General features: G+C 40.7%; 1 protein-coding gene across 1 annotated transcript in view; it reads left to right on the top strand.

Annotated features, from left to right (window-relative positions):
• The window catches only part of CHD7 (chromodomain helicase DNA binding protein 7), a 183,734-nt gene that overhangs the window by 152,709 nt on the left and 11,935 nt on the right, over positions 1 to 19,090 (top strand). The window contains exons 16-27 of the mRNA XM_045004672.1: positions 3,471 to 3,726; positions 8,652 to 8,862; positions 9,480 to 9,675; positions 9,910 to 10,077; positions 10,386 to 10,565; positions 10,912 to 11,022; positions 11,103 to 11,308; positions 11,966 to 12,165; positions 12,690 to 12,849; positions 16,701 to 16,790; positions 17,266 to 17,369; positions 18,767 to 18,896. Coding sequence (XP_044860607.1) covers positions 3,471 to 3,726; positions 8,652 to 8,862; positions 9,480 to 9,675; positions 9,910 to 10,077; positions 10,386 to 10,565; positions 10,912 to 11,022; positions 11,103 to 11,308; positions 11,966 to 12,165; positions 12,690 to 12,849; positions 16,701 to 16,790; positions 17,266 to 17,369; positions 18,767 to 18,896 — 2,012 coding nt within the window. The remainder of the gene's footprint in view (positions 1 to 3,470; positions 3,727 to 8,651; positions 8,863 to 9,479; positions 9,676 to 9,909; positions 10,078 to 10,385; positions 10,566 to 10,911; positions 11,023 to 11,102; positions 11,309 to 11,965; positions 12,166 to 12,689; positions 12,850 to 16,700; positions 16,791 to 17,265; positions 17,370 to 18,766; positions 18,897 to 19,090) is intronic.

Below are 19,090 nucleotides of genomic sequence, written 5' to 3'. Positions count from 1 at the left end.
GCCTGCGGTCCTGCATAACATCAACAAGGCGCCGGAGCGTGTCCGTTTTCTCCTTCATTAGCCCAAGCAGCGTTTGAGTCGCCTGCTGGTCTTCCTGCCGCTACCTGTCCTCCCGTTCGATGTGTGTGCGATGCTGTTGACATAGGGTCTCCCTCCACTGTCTCTGCTCTGCCGCCTCAGCTCTGGAGCAAGCCATCAGTTCCGCGAACATCTCATCCCTAGTCTTTTTCTTTCGCCGCCTAATCTGCGCCAGCCTCTGCGAGGGGGATGCCGGGGCAGTCCGGGAAAGAGCCGAAGCTGTGTGATGGGAAAAGTAACTGATTTCCTTGAACAGATACATGTTTGCGAACAGTGAACACAGTCTAGTCAGTTTCTCTGAACAAGACCATACAGGGCAACAAGTCTCACGAGATCTCAGGACAAGTTCGAGATTTCGGAATACGCTCTCATTGGCTGCGGCATTGCACAGGAGAGCGGACAAGTGGGGAGAGACAGCTGAATCCGTCTAGCAGACAGTCCTGGTAAGCCTTACAGTACATTCTGCTTATCAGTTAATGGATAGCTGTGCCCTCCCGCTAAAGGCAATCTGGAAATCATATACTCTGACCCTTTTCCAGCCACTCCCGCCAGTGCACGGGAAAGATCAATGTATGCTTTTCCTATGTGGCCTACAACACGTGGCTGTTAAGCGAGGGTCATTGTTATGCAAAGTAAAAGTCAACCATTCACAACAGTAACAATACACTAATTGCCCTAATTAGATGCAGCATTTCATGAACGAGATCACCCTGATGCGGGTCCCTCGGAGTCACAAAGAGCGGATGCTAAGGGAAGCCCTGCAGAGACCAGGACCATATGCGGCCATGCTTGTGGAGGCGATGATTCCCATCTACATAAGGATGTCCTGGCGCGGAAGAGTGTGCTTCCACGGAGCACCCAACAAGGCACCTCTCCCCAGGAACCTCCTGCGGAGGCTTTTCGAGGACCTAAATGAGACCTTTCTTGAATTGTCCCTGGAGGATTATTGTTCAATCCCTATATGTGTGGACCTACTTTTCATATAGTTTTTCATTGAAAATTTTATATATAGTATTTCTATTTTTTTATACCTGTTTTATAAAAAATAAATGTTTACATGTTTATAGCACTTACCGCCTGATCCTTCCCCTGATTCAGAGTCTGGGTTAACGGCCGGGGAGGGTTGGTAGGGGATCTCTGTGAGGGTGATGAAGAGATCCTGGCTGTCAGGGAAAGCGGTATTGTGTTGGCTGTCGCCTGCGCCGTCCTCCACAGACCCTTCCTCATCTTCCCCATCGGCGAACATCGAGGAGGAACTGTCCAGGTTCACTATGCCATCCACTGAGTCCATGGTCACTGGTGGGGCAGTGGTGGCAGACCCACCTAGAATGGCATGCAGTGCCTCGTAGAAGCGGCATGTCTGGGGCAGGGCTCCGGAGCGTCCGTTTGCCGCTCTGACTTTTTGGTAGCCTTGTCTCAGGTCCTTGATTTTCACGCGGCACTGCATTGCATCCCGGCTGTATCCTTTCTCTATCATTGCTTTGGAGACCTTCTCGAAGGTCTTTGCATTCCGCTTGCTGGAGCGCAGCTCCGACAGCACAGACTCCTCGCCCCACACACCGATCAGATCCATGACTTCCCGGTCAGTCCATGCTGGGGACCTCTTTCTATTCTTGGATTGGCCGGACTCCTCTGCTGGAGAGCTCTGCATCGTTGCAGGTGCTGCGGAGCTCGCCCCGATGTCCAGCCAGGACGTCAGATTCAAAGTGCCCAGACAGGAAAATGAATTCAAATTTTCCCGGGTCATTTCCTGTGTGGCTGGTCAGAGAATCCAAGCTCCGACTGCTGTCCAGAGCGTCAACAGAGTGGTGCACTGTGGGATAGCTCCCGGAGCTACTAAGTTCGATTTGCATCCACACCTAGCCTAATTCGAGCTAGCCATGTCGAATTTAACGTTACTCCATCTGTCGGGGTGGAGTACCAAATTCGAACTAAAGAGCCCTCTAGTTCGAATTAAATGGCTTCCTGGTGTGGACGGTTGAGCGGTTAGTTCGAATTAATGCTGCTAAATTCGAATTAAAGTTCTAGTGTAGACCAGGCCCTAATGTCCAACCTAAACAGCCCTGGCTGCAATTTAAGCCTATTGCTTCTTGTCCTATCCTCAGATGTTAAAAAAAAACAAAAGGTTGTTACAAGAAGGAGGGTGAAAAATTATGTACTTGAAACTGTCCCCACTCACTCCTCTCTTCTCCAGAATCCTGGGTTCCATTTCAGATTCGGGAAGGTCATGTGGTCTAATGATTTACGTTCTTCCTCCCCTGCCCCCTGGCTTCCTATTTTCATCTAATCCTCAGCCCTCTGCATTCGTCTACCCCCCTTCTCTCCACACTGCCTGATCAACAGCAGAGGGAGCATTGAGAGCACAGGAGATAGTCTTTCTGCTCTCAGTTCTGGTGCCCAGCACCACAGTGGCCACTAGTAGATGAGGAACAATTGCAGGGTAATTCTTGCTCAGGCCTGCCACTGAGGGCGATTGCATGGTGGGGCAGGCAATGCAGATAGAATCTTAGAGAATTTAGCTGCCAGCCTCACACAAACCTCTGAAGATGTAGAAACAGGGATTTTCAGAACCTTTATAGTTTGGCCAAATGTTGGTAGGTTTTCACTCAGACACTAAAAGCATCTCTCCAGGGCAATTCTACCAAATTACAAATACCTGCTCCAAAGCATGCAGGTGCAAGTCGTCTTAAATAAACAGACACATTTTCCCCCTAACTACTTCTCACAAAAGGCTTTTCCTTGGATCTTTATTATATAAAGTAATATTATGCCTTTGGCAGAAATCAGCATGGAAAATTTCAGCCTAAACAGTTAGTTTTATAAGCAACTGAAAACAGGGTCTTATAATGAAAAGTGCTAGGCAACCTATAATAGGCATTACTGCCAATTCTGTCTAAAACAAAACAAAGACCCTGAAGTGTTGTAGATATCAGTTTGTCTTCAGGTACGTTCCTTTACTTCACTTAGCTGCTATGATTGGTCTGAAATGATGGTTCTTGGCTTGGGAAATTTTTATTCAAGTGAGATCTATTTCATAACATCAAATACATGGTCACACCTGAGAAAAAATTTACCAGCCAGAAATAATACAGTAACATTTTTTTCAGCTGTAGTCTTATGTATCCATAGGGTAACCAAAGCAGAATTCAGTCATTAGTGGGTTGTATGAAAATCTTCCTTTTTGAAACCCTTCTGTATCTGAGTTGTGGTAGAAAATGGAGAACAGGAAATTTTAGAGGTTCTTGGAGTTCTAGGAGTAGGGTGATGCATATGGCGGAGATAACCAGAGCATCTCCTTAAAAGTGAAGGTGGCACAATATGATTTGAAAATAAAAACTTAGTATTTAAGGCTTTACTGTTACATAATTATTTACTAAAGCTGTGTCTCCTAGGTGCAAAAGCTCCAAGCCATTTTGAAGCCAATGATGTTGAGACGCCTTAAAGAGGATGTAGAAAAGAACCTGGCCCCCAAAGAAGAAACAATCATTGAAGTTGAGCTGACAAACATCCAGAAGAAATACTATCGTGCTATTCTTGAAAAGAATTTCACATTTCTCTCCAAGGGCGGTGGTCAAGCTAATGTACCTAATCTTTTAAACACTATGATGGAACTAAGAAAATGCTGCAATCATCCATACCTTATTAATGGTAGGCCTGCATATTGATCCCCTCTTTTTCATAATAGCTATGGGGAGTTCAAGATGACAGTGTTCCAGTATGTACACTGAAATAGTAGATTTGCCCCCTTTCCATCAAAAATTCACATGATAAAATTACTACAGATGGATGGATGTACTGCATGTCTTGACAAAACCTGTAAAATACGAGCATACTATTAATTTCCCCCAGCAGAGTGACAAAACATTTCTCTTTAAGATCATCATAGGTCCAGGTCCACATCCAGGACCACTGCTTAGAAAAGTTCATTGGTCCTGTATCCCTGGTAACTTGTGAGATGATTAGGTCAGCCTTACCCTCTAACATTTCTTATTCCCTCCCCCATGGCACTGTCACTTGAATTCCAACATGACTTTAGTTGGCCAATATGTCAAACCACTCAAGTTAGAGATTGTTGCTTTATGTCACTACAAAGCTGCATTTGGGTACATCACATCTTCTAGCTCTAGTGAATCTTGATATGCAGTTAAAATAATCTCTGAATAGAACTTGTTGAGTAAAAAGTGGTGATTAGGCATGATATTAAAGCAGATATTTCATGACCTGCTAGAATTAGGAACAAGTTCTGGAAATAATATTTACATTTGTAAGATACCAGACTTTAATTGTCATTGGTCTTTCGGGGTAACACTGCTGTTTTTAGATCAGGACTGAATATAGCAGGGGTCGGCAACATTTCGGAAGTGGTGTGCTGAGTCTTCATTTATTCACTCTAATTTAAGGTTTCGCGTGCTGGTAATACATTTTAACGTTTTTAGAAGGTCTCTTTTTATAAGTCTATAATATATAACTAAACTGTTGTTGTATGTAAGTAAATAAGATTTTTAAAATGTTTAAAAAGCCTCATTTAAAATTAAATTAAAATGCAGAACCCTCTGGACTGGTGGCCAGGACCCTGGCAGTGTGAGTGCCACTGAAAATCAGCTCGCATGCCGCATTCGGCACGCGTGCCATAGATTGCCTACCCCTGGAATATAGCAAGTACGCGATGATGGACCAGTATAACTTCATTACAAGCTGATATAATGTAGCTAATTAAAGTATGCTAACTTACTTGCGTTAGGTGATCAAACCTATTATCTGCTTTTTGGAGACAAAGTATTTACATACCTCTGTAAATGTCACTTCCCTCCTACTGTGTTTCTGCCCACCAGCTTCTCTTCCCTTTTCCACAATAATCTATCGTATGTGTTTGATGTGATGCTGATTGTAAGATCCCTGATTTAAGGGCCTTTTCTGTTAAGCTGCATGCATGACCACAGTGCTAAAGAAATTATTTTTAGTTTTGAGTATTGTGAGGCTTCCAGATTGTGTTGCTTAACTAAATTTTCTTGGAATATTTTTTTATAGAGGGAAAAGGAGAAGTAATTATACTGATGTCATTTGACTAATCTGAGATATGATTTAGTATTTTGGAATATCTTGCATCTTGTCATGTTAGATGGGTGTCTTCAAGCTCAGCTGATCCTGGACTAGAGTAGGTTTTTAAAAAAACAAAACTTTGATCCAATAGGTAAACTGAAGGCTTTTTGTTTGGGGGCAGGGTGTGTAGGGGTGTGTGTGTGTGGGGGGGGGGGGGCTTACAGTTTTTGAAAACGTACTTTTAGCAAAACAGTGCTGTCAGTTTCATGGCATTAAATGTTTAAACAAATCCTCAGCTTTAGCTAGAAAAATCATGGCTATGATAATGAGATGAAGTTTACCAAAGTAAGTCCTTTAATTCTAGAGAAGAAATTCTTCTTATTCTTGCCTTCTGTAACTGTCTGAGCCTCAGGTTTTATCCTGTTGATCAATAATTAACATCTTTGCACTTATAACAATGACACAAGCTAGTTGTAATTCTATCTCAAAACCCTACAATGGATATATACAGAAGCTTTGCATCACTATTCTGTCCAAAAACAGCTTAGTGCGGTTGCAAGATCTCAAGAGGGACTGTCACTGCTGTATTTAAAGATGTCGTGCAGATTATTCTTTTGATATTTTTCAGTGGACACAATTATGCAAATATTTTGACTCCTTAGGTCACCAGATCATATTTGGCACAGTTGGCATTGACTAGAGTGATGTGTAATATTTAAGGGGAAAAACTCTATTTTTAGAGTTCATGAAAGCTTCTGCAAACATGTTTCGTTGCACATGAAGGTTTTTGGTTTAGGATTTTTTTTTTAAATCATCCGTTTTTTGTCAAACCAGGGCATTAAGTATCTTGCATTACATGAGGTCCCATGTAAATTTTGAGGCAGCTTTTCGCAGTACTTTTAAATTGTGTTTAATAGATAGTGGAAATTTTATGGTTGAAGTCACATGGTATTTCTTATGGTTCCTTGGTTGGGTGAGCATATTCCATGTGGAGTCAGCAGAAACTATTTTGATTCCCCTAATCTCAGGGAATGGCTGCATTTTGTATGTGTTCTGAGACAGACAAAGCAGTATCTGGGTTTTTTTAGAATCATGAGCAACGGAGTTTTCTGAACAACCACTCTCAAGGACTTATAGATCATTCCTCTTCCCCACACACTAAGGAGCCAGCAGCAGAATGTGGCTCTATGCTGATCCTTGCTGCAGTGTTGTGGGGCATGGTGAGAGGGCTTAGCATTCTCTTGCCCTCACAACATCGTGTGCTCCTGGAAGTCATTTTTGATTGGCAAGTGTGAGAGCGCTGGCCCTCCTGGTGGTCCACAAATCCCGCTTCTCTTACCCACCCACCCTAAAAATAAACAACCTAAAGCTGAGGAGGGAGAAGGAAAGTTGGTGTTACTGGCTTACAGTCAGCCAAAGATACCAGATACTTCTCCCCAAAAGAAATGACCAAGTAGGGATAATGAAGACTATTGGAGGGTGAGGAAGACTGTGTTTGAGGGTGCAGGGTGGATGCATTCTTTGACAGTTTATTGGGGAAGGGTTGTGGAAAGGGTAAAGTGTGTTTGCAGAGGTCTCTTATGGAAGTGGTATTATCTAAACCAAACTCTGGCTCTTTTGAGGTTCCTCTATCACTAGATTTGTATGTAGGCTTGCTATGGTGTGGCTGGCTTAGTATGTCCTTTTGTATGTAGCTTGGCTACATATTTATATGTAGAGGTTTGCATGATTTTGTTCATTTCATAGTAGTACAACTTGAGCGTGATCAGAGGAAAACTGTGGTGGGACTAAATATTGTGACTGAAGTAGTACTCTACATAAGCTGGCTGATAGTCTACAATCGGCTTGGGGCATGTGTTCAGTAAAGTATTTAACTCTCATAGCATATAGGTCAGGATGGCTGCACATTTTACAACACTGAGAAGCGATTCTAGATGGAGACTGGGCTGGAAGATCTGTCTAATTCTACTGTTCTTGCCTACGTTTATTAGACTTTTTAAATGAGTCATCATTCTTGTGCAGCGTTTAGGCCATAAGGATCAATGATTAGTTAGTCTGGTGGGCAATAGTCCAGCTATGTGCTTCAGCTGAAGATGCTTATGTTTGTGAGGCATTTCACATGCACTTTCTCATGTGAACTCTGTTCTGTCAATCCTAGTTGTGCAGGTGTTTGCTGAGCAATGCAGATCTCTGTCCAGGTAACCTGGCCTAAATTCTATCATATGTACGCTATCCTCCTTGATTTAATATAGAGCTGTCAGACATACTGGAAATGTAGTCACTGCAGTTCCTGTTTCTTGACTTGGGCTCATATATAGGTGAGACAATTCACATACAACAGACATGTACGGACTGCTGGTTCAGAACTCCGACTACATGTATGTGAGTGCCCTAGGAAGCTAGGAAGGAAACTTTTTTTTTTTTAAATATAACATGTTTTGTTTCCCTTACCCTCGCTCATGTTTTGCAAGGCAAATGTCCAAGATGGTCCATGTACAACTCTGAAATACATAATTTAAAAAACAGCTTTTGCTCAACATTTCAGAGAGATAAATGTTCATTGTCCAGAAGGTCACAGAAATACTATTTCTCATGCATGGAATCAACCTGAAAGCAAATTGTGAAAAATGCCATGTGTGAAGCTTCTTGCACAGCTGAAAATAACTATCTGATGTGCTTTTAGTGGTCTGTTCGGTTCTTAATGGGCAGGTGTCCACATAATAAGCTCCCTATTTAAAATGGCATTCTTGTTGGCAGCCTCAGAAGAGAGGTCGAAGAGAGAATGGGCATAAAACTTGAACTACCTTTTGTCCCATGCAATTTTTCTTAACCATAGCAGTCTTAGATGGAAAAGAGTGACTAGAAAGTGTGTGTGTGTGTGAGAGAGAGAGCTTCTGCAAACTAAGCAAACACAAAGGAGTACATGCAGTGAGAGGAAAGCTAAATAGAAGGTAAAACAAAATAATTTCAAAGCTCTTTGCTTTTCCAGTTAAATATTTTGTTGGCTGAATTTGGGCTCTGTGAAGGCACTGTGGCAGTAGCAGGCCTACAGCTTCTACTCTTTCATGTTTGAATATAAATATTTTTAAAAAGCTAAATACAATTTCTAAATATGTCAGAGTACTCATCTTTCACACTTACACTTATCTGTTAAATTGCTTTTTCTGCCCCTTAAATAACTATTTTAAAATGGTTCAGTCAATGTCTGGTCTGCTGCTTTTTTAATACAACTTCTGGCTTGACAGTCTCTTGTTGAAATTCATGTATTACTCATAGTTGATATTCATTTACTTGGAAGGGGATTTCGCCTCAGCTTTTTCTGCTGAAAGCTAAGACCTTTTTTTTCCTGTATGTGTGTGCGTGCGTATGTGTATATATTTAGTTTTAACTAAGCTAATGTATTTGTGTAAATGTTTATACACATAATACTTAAAACATTCCTAGGGCTTATACGCAGGGTATTGAAGGAAAGCTCATTGTTTTTATTAATAAAACCTTTATGCTATTCGTATATTGCTGTCCAATCTTTGCAGGTGCTGAAGAGAAAATTTTGGAAGAGTTTAAAGAAACACACAATGCCGACTCTCCAGATTTTCAGCTCCAGGCAATGATCCAGGCTGCTGGCAAGCTAGTACTGATTGACAAGCTGCTGCCAAAACTGAAGGCTGGTGGCCACAGGGTGCTTATCTTTTCCCAGATGGTGCGCTGCTTGGACATACTGGAAGACTACCTCATTCAAAGACGGTGAGAGCAACAATACAATACAGTCCTAAATAAATTGTATTTTCCTCAGTGGCCAAAGTATTTAACCTGTGAGTGATCTATATTGTAAAAGGATGAAACTTAGACACTTAATAATGTTACACATTAATGCTCTGAGTGGGGTATTTCCTAATGGGCAAGTGCAAGTGATCTCTCAGAACCTTAATGGATCACCTTTTAGTTGATCAGGTAGATTGTCCATCTGAAGTTTAGAGTAAGAATGTCGTGTAGCTCTTGCTTGAAGGCCTGTTTCACTCTTTCGGGTGACAGCTGTTTCTGCCGTGGAAGTTGCTTAGAGGGAGAGAATGGAGTGTCTTCTTCACTTCTGCACACAGTTGATTCAAGAATATGCGCTCTCTAGTTTGCTGAGACAGTGGGCAAGGTAGTATCTTTTATTGGACCAACTTCAGTTGGTGAGAGAGACAAGCTTTTATGCTACGTAAAGCTCATCTTCAGGTCTCCACTTTGTTGGAATTCTGCTGACCTGGTAGTCATGCTGAGATTTTTCCTTTAAAAAAAATACGTTGGAAGATATGATGAGAAAGCTAATGATGAGAAAGTGATGGTAAAAATCTGCTTATAACACAACTTTATTTCAGGTACCCATATGAGCGAATTGATGGTCGAGTAAGAGGCAACCTTCGTCAGGCAGCTATTGACAGGTTTTCCAGACCTGATTCTGATAGATTTGTTTTCCTGCTGTGTACAAGGGCAGGAGGTTTAGGCATTAATCTTACTGCTGCCGATACCTGCATCATTTTTGATTCAGACTGGAACCCCCAAAATGACCTCCAGGTAATATTGCAAGAGGCAATTCTTGTTAAACATTTTCTTTAGTTGTCTGCAATGTATTTTTCTACCCAGTTAGGAGAAAATGTCTGTTATTGCCTCTTAAAAACATATTAAGCTTGGAATTTATATTTTAAAAATTTTAATTTGAGTGTTTAAAATAAACATACTAAGTTCTAGGCATTGACTTTTCATTTCTATGTAACTTGTAACTGAATATTCCTTTTTATACTTTGCCAGGCTCAAGCTCGATGTCACAGAATTGGACAGAGCAAATCAGTGAAAATCTACAGATTGATAACAAGGAATTCTTATGAAAGAGAAATGTTTGACAAAGCTAGTTTAAAGCTTGGCCTTGATAAAGCTGTACTGCAGTCTATGAGTGGAAGAGAAAATGCTACAAATGGGGTGAGAATATGTTCAGATGCAGACTTCCAAAGGCCATAAATGTATCCTATTTCTTGCTTACTGTAGCTTTAGTTAAAGGAAACTGGGTTTTTTTGACTGTCAATTAGCTTTAGAATAGGTTTACCTTTGTTTTTACTGTTCTTCACAGAAGATAAGTGCAACAAGTGTGAATGTTTTTATTGACCAACAAAACATTTTTGAAGTTTACAATTTTTAAGGGTTAAGTAAAAGGCAAAATGTCTGGCTATGCTATGAGATGTAAACAATGACATATCCAAGGAGATTGTTTCTCTCCTCCCAAATTATAGGTACAGCAGCTTTCTAAGAAAGAAATAGAAGATCTTCTACGAAAGGGGGCTTATGGTGCTCTTATGGATGAAGAGGATGAAGGGTCCAAATTTTGTGAAGAAGACATTGATCAGATTCTCCTAAGGCGAACACACACAATTACTATTGAGTCTGAAGGGAAAGGCTCAACATTTGCTAAGGTGTGCTTTGAAATTTGAAGAAAAAGTTGATAAAATATTACCAAGATAGATGAAAATAGTGATAAATCTGCTTTCTGCTTAATTTAGCTTTTAGATTTATGCTGTCCAACTTACTGTTGCCTATTGATTGGACAGTGAGTAAATCTCCATATAAATATATATTGGTGTTTCAGTATGTCCAGTTACTATGTTTCGATGTCTCCATAATGTTAACTTTAAGGGACACCTCCTTTTATTTTATAATACTAATTTTTTAAAAAATAGTTACATTTACAACTGAAAATGGAAACTTTTTCCTGGTGATACACAGTAAAGAACTCAATGTAGTTTTTTTCATATTGTCTAGGCTAGTTTTGTTGCATCTGGGAACAGGACAGACATTTCCTTGGATGACCCCAATTTCTGGCAGAAGTGGGCTAAGAAGGCTGAGTTGGATATTGATGCCTTAAATGGAAGGGTGAGACATTTATACAAGTTCATAATTCATTTAAAAGAGGATTTTTCTGAGTTTTCACGTTCTTTTTATTTTCGTTTTAGAACAACCTAGTTATTGATACACCAAGAGTAAGAAAGCAAACCAGGCTGTATAGTGCAGTCAAAGAAGATGAACTAATGGAGTTTTCAGACCTGGAAAGTGATTCTGAAGAAAAGCCCTGTACAAAGCCCCGTAGACCTCAGGACAAATCCCAGGGTTATGCAAGGAGTGAATGTTTTAGAGTGGAGAAGAACCTTTTGGTCTATGGGTAAGTAGAAGGCATCTTAATGGCAATGTGAAAAATACTTGTCTTTTTTTATACCAGTCCAAAGAGAGCTGTGGATAAATATTCTGAAGTATGGAAGTCTTATAATTTATAGTCAGTAACTGAAACATCATCTAGTATTGTACTGAAATCCTGTTTTGCCAGTTGATAAATTGGATGCTGAACTTTTCTTATCACATGGTGGATAGCCCAATTTGAGTCCTTGTATCTTAGCAGGCAGGCAACTATATGTGGCTACCATTATGGTGCGCTTCTTAGTCACTTTGTGTTTCTTTATCCAGAAAGATTGCATGTGATTATTATGAATGATGTATTTCAGGATCAAACTAAAATTGACCCCAAATCGTTCTGGGGTTCAAATCCCTATTCATACCTTATTGGAAACATTATTGTTAGACATATGTACTTTATTATTACCAGTATAATTCAATTGCAGCTTTTACGAGCAGTGAACTTATTGCCTACTCTGTAAAATAAGCATTCTTAACTTTTCAGTGCTGGAAGTTGGATTTCCTGACATGACCTGCTAATGCAAATACAAGAGCTCCTAACCCATCTGGCACCTAGGGTTTAAAATGAAAATCACAAATGGAAATTCCAGTGCCAGAACTGTGTTCTTTAAGCATATTTTTCTTGTAGTTGGGGTCGGTGGACAGACATCCTTTCACATGGGCGCTATAAACGTCCGCTAACGGAACAAGATGTGGAAACCATCTGCCGGACAATCCTGGTTTATTGTCTTAATCACTACAAAGGAGATGAAAATATCAAAAGTTTCATCTGGGATCTGATCACTCCAACTGCAGATGGACAAACACGAGCCTTGGTTAACCACTCTGGTATGTCTACCACCATACCAGTGATGGTGCTACTGTAGGTGGGGGAACCCTGCTGCAGTCGTACTACATACTACTTCTAAACTGTAGCATATACTACACCTTTTGTGCTGGGGGAAGCGGTGTTGGTTCAGTGAGTTAGTACTCTTCCTCTGAGTCAGAATTGAACAAATACTCCTGCATGGTGTTAGAGTGCTCCTGGAGGTGATGTCTAGTCATTGGTTCCCATGTCAATTTTCACAAAAGCAGGGAACTTAACCCCATTATCCTGGTCAGATACACTACACCGTGGGTAGTAGCACTCTTCATAGCTAAATTCTTACTATAGTTTCAACTGACTTTGGTATTCAAAATCCCCTGTACTAAATTGTTGTGTTGCTATTAATTGTGAATTGACATGTTTCACCTCAAGAGTGGCTGCGGTGGTACTTAGTTTTCATATCAGTTTGTCAGTAATGCACTTTGGGATCCTTGGGATCAAACTTCTTCAATTCAAACTGTGAGAAGTGTTGGGGGATGTTTTGTAGGCCTATCTGCACCAGTGCCCAGGGGAAGGAAAGGAAAAAAAGTGAAAGCCCAGAGTTCACAGCCAATGCTGCAAGATGCTGATTGGCTGGCAAGCTGTAACCCAGATGTCTTGTTTCAAGAGGACAGCTATAAGAAACACCTCAAACATCACTGTAATAAGTAAGTGTGTTTAATTTATAGTGAGCTTATAGTTCTTAATATGTGTGAGAACCGTCATTTGGATATCTTTAATAGAACCACAGGACCATGTAGTGGGGTTGTAAACTGCTGTACATTGCTGTTAACTTGTGATGAAGCATCACATCATTTCAGACCAGGCCTGGGTGATTGGCTGTAAACTTTTTTGGGGGGATGATTGGCTTTAATGAGGACATTTCAGGAAGAAAGTTTGTTTTGTTCACTAAGTGAGAGAGTTTTCATTATTCCCAATGTGCCAAAAAGGGGAGTGGATCCTGGCTTTAAGACATCTTCTCCAACAATGTGTGGCATCTCAGGGCTATCCAAAACTATCTTGATGCTAGTAGTTCTCCACAATTCTTTTCTTTCTCCTCCCCATCTCCCAGACTCATAATCACATAACCTTTTCCTTGAATCTCTTGATGTGGGTTCTTGGCCCCCAGGCTTTTACCTCACGCCTTCATCTCACTTTCTCCTACTCTCCCTCTTGCACCTTCTGTTGTACCCAAACATCTCTCCTTCCTGTTCCTTCGGCCCCTTCTCAGTTTTGCTCCTTTCTTTGCTTGGAACAAAGTTCAACTTCTTGCCTCCCAAGCCTCCACTTCCCTGTTAATCCTTCCTTAAAACTCAGCCCTTCCAGTCTTTTCCCATCAAAATCATAATGTCCATTCCTTCCTGAATCATTTTTCCAAGTCTAGTCTTTCCAGATCTGCAGGGGCGGAGACTGTCCTATTGTGGGGGTTTTTTTTGTTTTTGTTTGTTTTGTGTTTTTAAATCTCTGTATATTTTGGTACAAAGTAAATGTATAATAGAAAGGGACCACCTGAATTCTTTTTGCTTTGCTTTTTTAGCATCTTAGACTATGTCTGCACTTATGGCATTGTGCAGAGTACAGATATTACGTGTAGCTCTACGCCAGGGGTTGGCAACCTTTCAGAAGTAGTGTGCCGAGTCTTCATTTATTCACTCTAATTTAAGGTTTCGCATGTTGGTAATACATTTTAACATTTTTAGAAGGTCTCTTTATATAAGCCTATAACATATAACTAAACTGTTGTATGTAAAGTAAATAAGGTTTCAAAATATTTAAGAAGCTTCATTTAAAATTAAATTAAAATGCAGAGCCCCTTGGACTGGTGGCCAGGACCTGGGCAATGTGAGTGCCACTGAAAATCAGCTCACGTGCCGCCTTCGGCACGTGTGCCGCCGGTTGCCTACCCCTGCTATACGCCAAAGTGAAAGGCAGGCTGAATCGAAACTTGTCACTGCAGAGTGTAGCTATGTGCTGCAGTGAAAGGCTTCTTTCCCTGCTGCCTCCCTGCTGCCAGAGCCTTTCTGGGCTGTAAGTTTAAACGTACCTTTAGTAGTTGGGGATTTTGTCACTATCCTTTTATCATATGCTGGTTTTCTTCCACATCTCAGCTGTGCATACTCTGTCCCAGACTTACGACAGGGTTCCCAAACTTTGACCAAAGATCTTGGACCTAATTCTCCTCACCCAAATAAACCCTCTTCTTTTTGTGCTGTTACTTTACCACATGGGTATCCAGGAATATGTAATATACCCGCATTAAAGTGCCACTCAGAGCTTTTTGTGACATATGTTGCATGTCTTATTACTATTGTCATGCTGTTTAAAAGAAATAATCAGTACTGAAAAGATATTCCTTGGCCATATTAGGTGTAGAGTGGAAGAGAAGGGGAAAGGCACTTAAGCTAGTTATCAGTTATTTTCAAGATGTTTGCCATGCTAAGAGGCAGTTTCTACCTACTGATGAAAATGAATAACAGTATGCAAGTCTTTGGCTCAAAAACCTCTGATTCTTCTAAACTGTGACTCAAATCCACCTTCATTTGCTCTTCAAATAACTATTTAATTCCTGCACCACAACTGTCCCTTTCAGCCCCCAAACAGAGGTCCTGGCCCCTTCCTACATCAATCTGTACATCAGAATCCTAGACTTCCAACTCTTGCCTTCAGTAAATTGGTGGTATAACACAATTAACAATATTAGTAAAGCTGATGGCAGCACTGGAACCAGGGGTGCTGGGGGAGCTGCTGCATCCTCTGGTTTGAAGTCATATCCAGGGCTCACAGTTAGGTTCAATGGCTCTCAGCACCCGCACTATACACATTGTCCCAGCACCCCAGAATGGCAGGTCATTGCGCAGGATCGTTTTCAGTCCCAGTCTTATCCCTTCCCAGATTCGCAGGGGCTGAGAGCAGGGGCTGTAGAGGCAACATGTTTAGCTCTGTGTGAAGTGGAGGAAGCTCATTACTGACTTGAATGAAGAGGATGCTGGGGTGGGAAGCAACCAAAACTGGCTCTATAAGGATCAACATTCTGTCCTTCTGTGTGATAATTGCATACAGGACTTTTGAAAGGGGCAGTGGCATAGCCCAATGAAACCATTTTCCCCCCTCAACTTTCCTCCCCCTTTTTCCCTCTTCCCTTTGTACTTGGCTTGATGTAACAACAGGTGTTATCCAATTGCTATTACCATTTTTGTCAATATTATGGCACTCAAGATGATGCAATGCCTGTGCAGTCATATGTACATTTCCATGCATGAGCCTGAGAGGGGGTCCCTTACAGTGCAAGGATGATGAGTGCAAGGGTAAGTGGATGGGAACTGTCTGACACCTGTGTACAGTTTTTTGCATTTTTGACAAAATTCCAACTAAAGTGTAGCCCCTGCTACCTTCACAGGACTTCTTTAAATCGCATGCACAAAACTGGGTGTTTGCTGCTCCTAATTGCTGGTGAGGTGCTCTCAAAATTGGTGGTGGTTTGAAGTTTTTTACATGCAACCTGGTGATCAGATTTCTGCCTCTCTGATCCCCCTCACTATTCCAGGAGCAGCAGCAGTTCAACAGTTGGTGTGATGACTTTAGATTCAGTTTGAGAGGGTGGGCTGAGCAATCCATTGTAGTCAGCATTGATGTTACTTCATTAATTGGGCAGCAGGGGGTGTCTTTATTGGGTAAATGTAGTAGAGCATGTTTTCCAGGTAGATCTTTGCTGTAAAGAATGCTTTCCTAGCCATCTTGAAAATCCAGTCCCTGCCATTTCCAGTTGTCTAAACTTTGACTGTGAATACTTGATAATGGTTCAAAAAATTATCTGTAGCATTTCGGAGACGAGACAGAGTAAACCTGAATAACTAAAATTCCATCTTCCACAAGCAGTTATGTAGATGCACAGGTGAAATAAAATAGCAGTTTGAATAGGAAAGTGTAAAAATAGCTAATATCTCCTAAGGGAAATGGGGGGATTTTGGTTTTTTCATTCTCTGAAGCAAAAAGTTGTATAATCTGAAAAACCTGACATTCCATATTGAGGGTTTATGGTAAGGTAGTAAAACCAGATTTTATATCTCGTTTATTCCTACAACTTCTGATGTGCTTCCAAAAATGGTATTAAGGCAGCAGCTGAGGAAATTTTATGAGATAATGAAGCAGAACAGTTACTGAAAGCCATCTGCTCAGTTGTTTACAAACTTGCTTCAATACTTCAGAGGCAGTGGTAGAGTACGTGTTTAAACTTCACAAGCTGCACTAGGTAGAACTAAATGAAATGCGCCTGGGCTGGGTTGAGCTCGATCCCTCTCTGTGCAGTGTAAGCGGTTGCCAGGCAGGCCTGTTGGAAGCCAGCAGAAAGCACCACACAGAGGTGATTATGTGCCACCATCTGTCACGCTTCAAGCCTACCATACAGCATGGCTAATCAGCCTTGGCAGGATGATGGATGAACAGCAGCAGCTGCCAAAAGCCACTGTTGGCAAACAGTCCTGAAGTTAAGAACTTTTTTCCCCTCTGCCTTCCTCTCCAGGGTCCTGCTGCGTGTCCGCATGCTGTACTATCTAAGACAAGAAGTTATAGGGGACCAAGCAGACAAGATCTTAGAGGGTGCTGACTCAAGGTTAGTGCAAGTGCAGGTTTGTTCTTTGCTTTGTAACACTGAATATATCTGAAAAATACTGTAATGTGACATTTAAAGAGCTTCATAATCCATCAATTTACACATCTATTTTCAAGCAACTGGATAAATCATTAAGTACTGGATATTTGGGGGTAAAGGGTGACAAATGGGATTTTGAACTTTGTTTATAATGGAGGATTATTCACTCACTGCTTAAATATTGAATATATATTTTTTAAGTTAACATTAAAAAACTTAAATGAATAACATTTGGACAGTTTCTGAGCGTTACACCTCAAAATAATTCCTACAATTGGACCATTTTTTTATTATTTTCAGGAATCTCGATTTCAGATTTGTTCCAAGAAATGTATGTTTGCTGAATAGTTTTAAACACATCGCTTTAATGCATATAGGTGTGTGGTGCCTTGTCCTTCAGTAGTGGTTTAATAAAAATGTAACCCTCTCTTTACAGTGAAGTAGATGTGTGGATACCTGAACCATTCCATGCAGAGGTTCCTACAGACTGGTGGGATAAAGAAGCAGATAAATCCCTCTTAATTGGTGTATTCAAACATGGTAAGTGATGTCTCACTCTGAGCAAAATGCAGTTGTAAAGCTTTCTGTGTGTAAAACTATTCAGTCATAATATTAACAAGAATAGTTCCAAAGAACTGTTGGCTTCTATCTCCTTTTTTCCCCCTTGTATTAAAAAATCTAATATGAGTTGTAAATATCAGATGCTGTTTTTAAATGTTTGCAGAACATTTGAGAAGAAAACATTACTTTCTTGGCTGTAAATAAAACAAAACCATATTTGTTTTAATAATAGCCAAGCAATACTATAGATCTCCATAAACTTTGCTTCCAGCACTGCTTCACTTGCTAACTCTGCCAACCAGTGTCAAAGTGGACGGTGGGCTTAACCTCTGCTATTAATCTGTACAAGTGCCTCCTGGGCTTTGTTCCAAGCAATATTTCACAAATGTCAGTGCTGAGAACTCCCGGCTCCCTTGAGTGGGATGCAGCCTTGTTAACTTTGAAAGGCTGGGGATGCAGAGCTGGCATGATATATACAGTGAGCGATTCCTGATTATAATCCCAATTCTCTGGAGGTCGCAGAGGTATTCTCAGCAGCGCAGCCTGACTAAAGGGGAGAATGATGGCTTATAAAACCTTTCATGATTACAGTTTGGCTTGAGGCTCTACAGCAGTTAGGAGCAGTGTGTTGTAGTACAAATCCTAATTGAATTGTGCTGTTCTGCCTATGTACAGCAGCTCCGTTTTGTGGGCTCAGCTGAGGCAAGTGTAGTCTAAAAATCATTTTCCTGCAGTGCACTGTTGGGATCTGCCATTTTCCATCTAGTCAACTTGGGCAGTAAAAAAAGCAAACAGCAGTTTGAAAACTATAGAGGGAACAGTGTCATCTTACTGACATGCATCATCCTAAACCTAATAAGACAGGTTCGCTGGCCTTGCGTACAACCCATGTATGCAGCATTTTTTCAGCTTTAATGCAGGTTCCGGCAGGGCCAGAGCTATAGAAAGAGAGGGAGGTGGAGGGTGAAGGAGGAGGGGGGTGAATGTGGAGAACTGCTGCAGAGGTCATAAAGTAATCATTAAGAAGTTTTTCATGTGTCATATAAAACTGGATATTGGAAAAAAAAGCCTAGAAAATATTCCTGTTTTAGTATTTGCTATTATTTGTTGCAAATGTTTTAACATTCGTACTTTTTACATTGGTGAAGTTACTCATACGAGAATATTTTGTTACATGAATAGAAAAACTAATTTCCAGGATCCTGAGTATCTTTATGAAACAATTTGATTCAAGTCAAGATGATGAGGAAGATATTTGTTTTATGAAAGTAAAACATGTACCATTTGTCCTTATAACATCAATCATTCTGTTCAGTTGTGGTGTGATTTCTTTTTCTTTTTTTCTTCCCTCCCCCCTTCTACCCCACCCCATACAGGCTATGAGAAGTACAATTCTATGAGAGCTGACTCTGCGCTGTGCTTTCTGGAACGGGTTGGTATGCCTGATGCCAAGGCCATAGCTGCTGAACAGAGAGGGACAGATATGTTAGCAGATGGTGGTGATGGGTAAGAAGGATATTTATAAATGTAATAAATAATAAACTGATTTTAATAAAATAAGTGTTTTAATAAAATATGTTGGCGTGAGTTCACTTATTGTGTTTACATCTGACTTGAGGATACTAAGTGATAATGTATTAGTTAATACAGTGTAAAAATACTTCAGACTAATATTTTCAGAGAAGCAGATAAATTGAGAC

Source organism: Mauremys mutica, chromosome 2, assembly GCF_020497125.1.
Source record: "Mauremys mutica isolate MM-2020 ecotype Southern chromosome 2, ASM2049712v1, whole genome shotgun sequence".
NCBI classification, from domain to species: Eukaryota; Metazoa; Chordata; order Testudines; family Geoemydidae; genus Mauremys; species Mauremys mutica.
Note: the sequence above shows the minus strand (reverse complement) of the source record. Positions and strands in the feature narration are given on the sequence as shown.